Source organism: Pundamilia nyererei, unplaced genomic scaffold (genome assembly GCF_000239375.1).
Source record: "Pundamilia nyererei isolate P.nyererei 1_Seehausen unplaced genomic scaffold, PunNye1.0 scaffold00212, whole genome shotgun sequence".
Lineage (NCBI taxonomy): Eukaryota > Metazoa > Chordata > Actinopteri > Cichliformes > Cichlidae > Pundamilia > Pundamilia nyererei.
This window is the reverse complement of record NW_005187613.1, coordinates 412,423-421,209: the sequence shown is the minus strand read 5'-3', so window position 1 is coordinate 421,209 and position 8,787 is coordinate 412,423. Positions and strand designations below refer to the sequence as shown.

Below are 8,787 nucleotides of genomic sequence, written 5' to 3'. Positions count from 1 at the left end.
TAAGTTTACAACTAAGAAGTTCTTTAAATTCAAACAGCTGTAGATGTTTCTATATGTGGCTGTCTACCCTGATGTCATCACCTTGTTACTTTTCCCTCTTTGCATCTAAATGTTCTTACTGTCCGTGTTTAGAAAGCAAAACCTTCTTTCTCTATTTTGATCTGTCACAAACCCAGCTGCTGCTGTGGGTGTTTAAATCCGTCTCCCACATTTAAAAAAATCTACTTTTGTTGTTGTTACCTTACAGCAGCACAGTGCGTATTTCTCTCAATCGATCCTCTTGTTTTTCTCTTCTTTTAGGCTCATTGCTCAACCAAACGACTGACCTGTTCTCCAACACATCCTGCAACATATCCACCAATGATTCAACATCTTGTTCTGCTGTTGAGAGTGGAGTGGGAACAGGAAGTCCATACAAAGCTTTGGAGATGTTTTTTATTGCTATGGTTACAGGATCGTTGAGCTTTGTGACTGTTACAGGAAATATTTTAGTCATGCTCTCCATCAAAGTGAACCGTCACCTACAAACTGTCAATAACTATTTCCTGTTTTCATTAGCATGCGCTGACTTGATCATCGGTGTTTTCAGTATGAATTTGTATACAGTCTACATTATTGTTGGCTACTGGCCACTTGGGCCGGTGGTCTGTGACTTGTGGCTAGCTTTAGATTATGTTGTGTCAAACGCCTCTGTGATGAATCTGTTAATTATCAGCTTCGATCGATATTTCTGTGTGACCAAACCCCTTACGTATCCCACAAGAAGGACAACTAAGATGGCAGGATTAATGATTGCAGCGGCTTGGATCCTGTCATTCATCTTATGGGCTCCTGCCATCTTGTTCTGGCAGTTCATCGTTGGACAGAGAACGGTGCCACCTGGAGAGTGTTATATTCAGGTACAACAAAATCTATGTACAGTGTTGTGTATAAAATCCTATTGATCAGATACAGCAGGGAATGAGGAAGTGCAATGTAAACAAACACAGAGTCTACAAAGTTACTGAGAAATCGACTTTGTTTTTCACTCTTTCTGTTCGAGTAAGTTTAAGTTTACTCGAACAGAAAGGCTCCATTGAATCATTATAATTAACTTAATTTTGTTATTAGTAGAAGTGTCCTGCTGTCCACTGTGTGCTGTTAGCCTACTCTTGATTCAGCTGTGACTGCCAGAGATGTCAGTGATTTCGGCAGTCTTGATAGCTTTTCTAGTTTTTGGTAATAAAAAGGTTAAGATGCAAACTGATAAACTAGAACAATAACATTATCTCACTGAACAAACTGAAAGTGGCTAACAACCCACTAAAATACAGATCTGTAGAGTATAACAGCTGGTAATGAGTTCTTTGGTTTGAAAGCCTGATCGTATTGTTTAAAAAAATGTCCAAACAATACAAAAATCCTGCTGCCCAAACCAGAAAAGTTGGAATTAGTAGCACCAGCTTTCAAGACTCGATCAACCTCCATTGCTGCAGAACAGCTTTAAATACATTTTGAGTTCCCTAAAAAGGCCTTTTTGTCTAATTCTGTGTAACCTTACCTTTTTTTTAAAACCTCTTGCACTTCAGTTATCTTTATACCATTTCAAGCTATTCACTGGACTCGAGTGACTCGAAATGCAATAAATAACTGGAAACACTGGGGGGTTCTAAACCTTTTGACCAGTGTTGTATACATGTTGTTTGAAAGTATCTTGGAATTTGCATTTGTTCAGAATGTCTGTGAAGGTTCTCAGTCATCCAGGTCATTGTAGTCAAAGGAGCTTGCAAAGAAAAGCAGAGAGTTGGTGTCTCTGCCATCTATAATCCAGTTTTGAGATCCTCCCCAGACGCCTTAACACCCACTCACATCCTGGGCCATCTGACCTCAGGAAATCACATGATAAGGTGGGGCCAGGTTTCACAATGAGCTCACCCGAAACTCTGGCTGATTGGGACCCACACCCAGTTTCAACCTTGACTCAGGCGATTAGAGGATCATCAGGGGTCCTTTGTCCCTCTGTGGGGGGTTACTCCCACTAGGTTTATATCTGGGACTCTCCACCATTTGACCTTAGAACTGAAGAAGCTTCTCGGATGAGAGGTGAAACGTCTTCAAGCAACTTAAAGAAGTCCAGACGCTTTTCTTTGCAAGCTCCTTAGACTACAGCAATTAGAGAAACCAGTAAGATCCTGGAAAGATAAATTCAGTTCCTTAAAGTCAGATTCCTACTTGTCTTTGGAAGCTGTAACCATCAGTAACTTCATGTGTAATGAATGACTGCAAGGTTTTGTAAAGGTTATTATTGAATGGTCTTTCATTATTCTGAATAAAATCCTTACTAATTGTTAGTTTAAAATGTGAGGCCTCACAGATTTTCATCTATTTGTCATTAATAATGCAAACCACAAAAGGCCTGCTCATGAAGTTCCCTTTCAGTAATCGGGAATCAGTAATAAAAGCTCAGATACCTGGAAGTAGTCAAGAGGGAGTAAAAATACCCCAGCTGGCAGAGGTAGCTTCCATAACGTATAATGATGTTGGTCTGGAGTTTATAAACAGTGTTATCTGTTTTCAGTCTACCCCAGTCAACCTCAGCTAGGATTCTTATTGTTACACTAACGTGGTTTTTCCCTCAGCTCTTAAATGTTTACCTGTGATTAACTTTAATGGAGAAATGCTATAACTAATTCTGTGAGTTTACAAATACAACAATAATCAAAGTTCTGGTACATGATGTATATTGTATCTGTAAATGTAGTAAAAATATTGACCATACTTGCTTTATGTAACATTTTTCCTTTCCTTCCTTCCTGCAGTTCCTTTCTAATCCTGCTGTGACATTTGGAACAGCAATAGCAGCATTTTATCTCCCTGTCATCATCATGACAGTGCTATACATCCATATCTCCCTGGCCTCAAGGAGCAGGGTCTCCAAACACAAACCGGAGAAGAAAGACAAGAAGGGAATGAAGTAAGACATCAAAGGAATCCAATTATTTCATTCGCATATCTTGCAAATTACTTTAAGACGAGCAACAAAAATGCAAGCCAGAAGATGGAGAAAGTTTTTTTAAAGTAAATTTTGCAGGTTGCTAGTATCGTTGGATTTTTTATATATATAACTGCTCTTAACTAAAATTTGATGGTATCTAGAACATGGAAAATAAACCGAGGGTATTAACAATAAATACATCTATAATGAAGCATTCTGGATTTTATAATGTAGACAAAGTGGTAGACATTTATGTCAAACTTATCTATGTATCCAGCCAGACATGTTTATCACGTTTATATAGATTTTGAACCAATTCATTCTTAAATTTCTGTTTAATACAACAGTTACTGTACGTGTCATTTTCCTAGAACTCCCTGCCTGATGAATAGTCACCTGTTGAAGCAGAACAACAACAATGAGACCAGTCCTCATGCCAGTCCCCACTCAACTCCAAAACTCAGTTTGGACTCCACCACCACTGCACTGGATGCTGTGAAGAATGGAAAAGTGGATGAATCAAAAGCTGCTGAGCCTCAGCCTCTGGCACAGCCAAGACTCACACAGGTACCATCTACTAATTCTTTGAAGTGAGTGCTTATGGCTACAACATGTGAGCAGTTGAAAACTTCATGGCTACTATGTTTATCTGTCTGATCTATCTAGGAAGAAAAAGAGAGCTCCAATGATTCCTCCACAGCTTTTATTCCCCCCAGAGAACCAAAGGACAATTCCAACAACCAAATAACATCTGAGGTCTGTGTCTAAAATGTATACAACTGCTTTTATTTAAATACGTATTTCCATAGAGAATTTAAGTGATAGCTTTGTACATAGCTAACATTGCCAACAGTATTCACTGACTTATCCAAATCATTGAATTCAGCTGTTCCAATCAGAGCCTACTCTCAAACTGCTTTTATAAACGTTTGTGAAAGAAAGGGTTGCCCTCAGGAGCTTGGTGAATTCCAGCATGGTACCATTATGGGATGCCACCTGTGCTTGGTCATGAAATTTCCTCACTACTAAATATTCCACAGTTGACTTTTAGTGGTATTATGGTAAAGGGACTGGTTCTTATAAAGCGCTTTTCTACTCTGAGCACTCAAAGCGCCTCATTCACCCATTCACACCCATTCACACCCATTCGCACCCATTCACACCCATTCGCACAAGCGCTTTTTTCAGCTGTGTACTCACCGGTCTCCAATCGTCATCGTCATCATCACTCAGAGTATTTAAGTCTTCAGTTTCCTTCTGTTCACCTCGTGTCATTGATGTCATCGTTCCCGTGTGTGCTCTCAGTTATCCAGCCAGTCAGTGTTCGTTCATCTTCTGTTCATCCACTCTTTATAATAAACCATCTTCTGTTCATCACTATCCACGAGTCCTGCGTTTGGGTCACTTCTTCGCATCCGCACACAAATCCTGACACCTTCCAGTTAGTAGGTGACTTGCTCTACTACCTGAGCTACAGCCACCCCCATTATAACAAAGTGGAAGGCATTGAGAAGAACAGCAAGTTGGGAAGAAGTTGTAGGCCATGTAAAATCAGAGAGCGGATGCTCAGGTGCATAGTGCATAGAGGATGGCAGTTTTCTGCAGAGTCAGATTCAGATTATCTCAAGAACAGTGTGTAGAGTAGGGGTCGGCAACCCTGGGCACTCATGACACAACTGGCACGTGAAGGTTTAACTGATGGCACAACACGCAGTGAATTAATTTGAGAGGGTGCATTAAAAAGCAAGTATCTAAGGCCAAGCCACCAGTGCACATCGCAAATTAGCTCGCATAATGACGGTCTCTTAGCCAACAACCCCAACTCCCAGATTCAACTTGTAACTGGCTAAAAATCACTTTGCCTACCGGTGAGAGGGACGTTGCTGGCTGGCAGTTTTTTCAAGCGATGTTGAAATTTCCACATCCCGACTCTTCAAAAGCTTCAGGAGCTGTCGGCTCAGCGCAGCATCAGCACCACGGAGATACACGGATACATCCGAATGAACTACCAACACAGCTGGAATCCACAGCTGTGCGTGTTCATGGAGCTGCATGTTCACCTGCTGGACATCACTACCTGTCAAGTTTAACTGTCTTCAGAACATTCAGAGGCCTTATTGACAGTATTTGGCTCTGCATGTCTGTGTGAGCAGGTTTTCTCTCACATGAGTCCTCAGGCAGCCTCTGAATGCTGGACACTGGGAGACCTGTGTCTCTGAGTGGGAGACCAGGATCACATTAACATGTGTCTCTGTATTAACAAACAGGTCACATTGCCCCAGTTTATTTTTTCTTAACATTGTTGTGATGAGACCTTAAATAGCATTTGCATTTTCTGTTGTACAGTTCCTTTGCTGTTAAGTTGTTCATTATAGTGTGAAACTGTTGAGCATTATCACATTTATTGTTAATGCAGTGGTTGATATGGCACATTGACTTCTGAGGAAATTTTACATGGCACTCATCAACAGAAAGTTGTCGACCCCTGGTGTGCAGAGCTTCGTGGAATGACCAAGCAGTTGCATCTAAGCCTTACGTCACCAGGCACACTGCAAAGCATTGAGTGCAGTTGTGTAAAGTACGCCACCACTGGACTAGAGCAGTGGAGACGTGTTCTCTGGAGTGATGAATCATGCTTCTCTGTCCAGTGGACGAGTCTGGGTTTGGCAGTTGACCGGAGAACTTGTCTGACAGCAAGCACCGTTTCTAAGTACTTGGACTCGGCCTCTTAGTTCTAGTGAAAGGAATTGTTAACCAATTTTGTGGGAGCAGTTTAGAAATGACCCCATCCTGTTCCAACATGACTGCACACCAACACACAAAGCAAGGCCTATAAAGACATGGATGAGTGAGTCTCGTATGGAAGAACTTTAACCTTGATGACAGGAAGTAATGACTTCATGAATTACTTCACAAATTTATTATAATCTTGCAACATTATAATAAATTTGCCTGTCTCTTGTATAATAAATCTACAAGTGACAGGCGGGGGTCCAGGGCTCCAGGGGGGGAAGGAAATCCAAACACACGAATCTTCAGTGATAGCTCGTCCACTCTGTCCTCCGTGACACTCTCCTCAGTCTGCACTCACTCCTCTTCTGCCACTCACGCCTTTCTGCTCTCACACTCTAGTCCTACAGCCACACGGGGATCCAGGGCAGGAAACAGGAACAGGTCCAGGGAACAGGTCCAGGGAACCTACACAGAAGCAAGCAATTACAAAGACAACTTGTAGACTAGCTGGGGTTTTATGAACACCGGGCGTTCAACGTTCCAGCGATGAGCTGCTCTGAGACACAACCTTAAATAGCTGGCCTGGGAAAACAGGAACTAATCAGTGGCAGGTGCGGACCATCAACGCAGGTGGATGTGAGTTTAGATGCCACCAAATACCTGGGAAGCAGACAGCTGTGTGATTACAGAGCTTCCTAACTGAACTTATGCATGAACTTAATTTCTTAAAGATACTATTGTCATCAAATTCTCTCAAGATATCGGTAAAAACCCATCCAAATAATCCATACATGCAAAGAAATCTACCAGTATTGCAAACTTTAAACACGCTTCAACTTGGGATTTTTTCCAGCAATGAAGTGTTGCGTGTTTGGCATGCATAAAGGCCATGGCTGCTTATTGTTTTCTCTGAAACAATTGTACCTGCTGATTCCAGGTCTTTCCATAGCTCTCCACAGGTGGTACTTGGCTCTTGGACAAGTTTTCTGATAATTCTTTTTACTCCTCTGTCCAAAACTCTGTGGCCAGTTTTTGATGAAATGTTCTTTACACTTCAGGATTATGGCCCCAATAGTACTTTAGAAATTCTTCTGTAACCAATGCCATAAATATGTTTGTGGTGGGGTGTGGTTGGTGGAGGAGGGAGCAGCAGATTCAGGGTGTGGTATCAGGGGGCTGGTTTGTCACAGCCTTCTCTATTTCAGTAGCAGCCAGGCCAGACAGAGGAGAGCACCGTTGTGCTACAGTAAAAACTGATTGTGCCAAAATAAAAAAAGGCAAAAACACCCACGGAGTCATGTCGGGTCCCTTTGGGGTTAAAATGTTATTAATAAACTTGCAAATGTCTTGAAAGAGCTTCTGACATTTGTGAGCATCGTGAAATTTTTCTTTTCTGACACCTTTGTAATGAGACACATTTTTATAGGCCATCACTGACAGCTAATCTTAATTTGCAATAAGTGGCAGGATTACTTTCTAATTATTGACAGATTCCACCTGGTTTAATGACTTTTCATCCTTTTTGTGCCTTCTTTTCTTCATGTGCTCATTACATTTTCCCGTGTGTCATTTCTCAGTATTACACATAAATTAACTTTGGGACATGGTTTGATTTCTTTGCATGTATAGATTGGATCGGTTGTTACCAACATCTGGTGAGAAATTGATGCCAATAACACCTTTAGAAATGTATTTACTAATTGGTTATGTGTTCAATACTTCAATACTTACTTGACCCACTGTATGATATTATGTCATTGTATTATACTATGACAGACAATTGTCCTCCTTTAATGGTGGAAAACATCTGTGCAGTTGAACGATGTGTCAGAACCGTTGGAAGATATCCTGATAATATTTTAGTAACATAGTCATTGTGACTGCTGCATTAAAGGGCAGTTTACACAGAATGAGAACATGAGTGGTGCAATGTCTTTAATACATTTTAATATTATAAGTAATTAATTCTTGATAGTTGCCAGGATAAGTCTTCATTTATTTGGAAAACCAGAAGAAGATGTCAAAACAAGTGCACAGTTGGTGCAGGTTGGTTGCAAAAAGCTGTGCTCATGGTACCAAACTTTGGCTGTGTCCTCTGACTCTTCAGTGCTCACTCTAAATGTTTAGAGCCAAGCCGAGGGTTACTGGACAATGGAGACATACAGCAGCAGCAGTGTGTATGTTTGTTAATCATTTGTTTCACGACTGTCGATGTTGAGTCACTATGGCTCATTTTAGTTTTTAATTTTCCTCACCCTGATGTTTATCTGTCAGTCTTGGACATCTGGACTCTCGACTATTCTTCGATACAGTCGAGAGTCCCTTTTGTTCCTTCAGGATCCTGATGTCAGCAACATGCAGCTCAGGGACCCTTACTCAGCAAAATCCTTTGACATACTTTTTCCATGGTTAACAAGTGCTGGAGAATTAAATCAGAGGGGCAGATGAGAAGTGCAACAGAGACTTTACATAATAAAGGTGGCATTGTTGAGTACAGAAATGCCTGCCTCATCCCTCTGAGGAGACTTGGCTCCAGCAGCGGGACTTACACTCTGACTTGGAAATCAGTGGTTTTGGAGAACCTCTGCCCTCGGCAGGGGTCTCTGTCTTTATAGTAATGAGAATTAGTTGAGTAACAAAGTGGTGAAGAAATCCCTGTTCTCTCCTGATGTTTTACCTGTCTCCCTGCGTTTGCTTCACTTACTAAGAGAATTTTCACAGTGCATTGTTACTGTTGTGTAAATGGCCCAGGGCCAAGGACCAATGTGGAAGCTGCCACTCGGACCATACTGGAGACGATGCAAAGTTTTTAATGCATCGCACCAGGCGCCGCCAATTCTTCATGGTAATTTTAATCAATGTAAACTTAGGAGGTCACTCAATAATTTTTAAAAATACATAGATTGTCCCATGAGGAAGGAAACAAGGAAACAATGACACTGTAAACACCCTGTATTTTCCAGGGTGCAAGTACCCTTTAATTACATGCAATGTAAGGGCAACAAGGCGCAAGTATGTCTGTAATTGTGAGCAACAAGTCAGGTTTTTGCAGCAAACAGTGAAACAATTCCACTGTAAGT

At 41.3% G+C, this 8,787-nt stretch overlaps 1 protein-coding gene across 1 annotated transcript in view; it reads left to right on the top strand.

Moving 5' to 3' along the window:
* chrm4a (cholinergic receptor, muscarinic 4a) overlaps positions 1 to 8,787 on the top strand; it is a 67,828-nt gene that overhangs the window by 43,778 nt on the left and 15,263 nt on the right. Inside the window, exons 2-5 of the mRNA XM_005748070.2 lie at positions 301 to 899; positions 2,799 to 2,953; positions 3,346 to 3,541; positions 3,641 to 3,730. Of these exons, the coding sequence (XP_005748127.1) occupies positions 301 to 899; positions 2,799 to 2,953; positions 3,346 to 3,541; positions 3,641 to 3,730 (1,040 nt within the window). The remainder of the gene's footprint in view (positions 1 to 300; positions 900 to 2,798; positions 2,954 to 3,345; positions 3,542 to 3,640; positions 3,731 to 8,787) is intronic.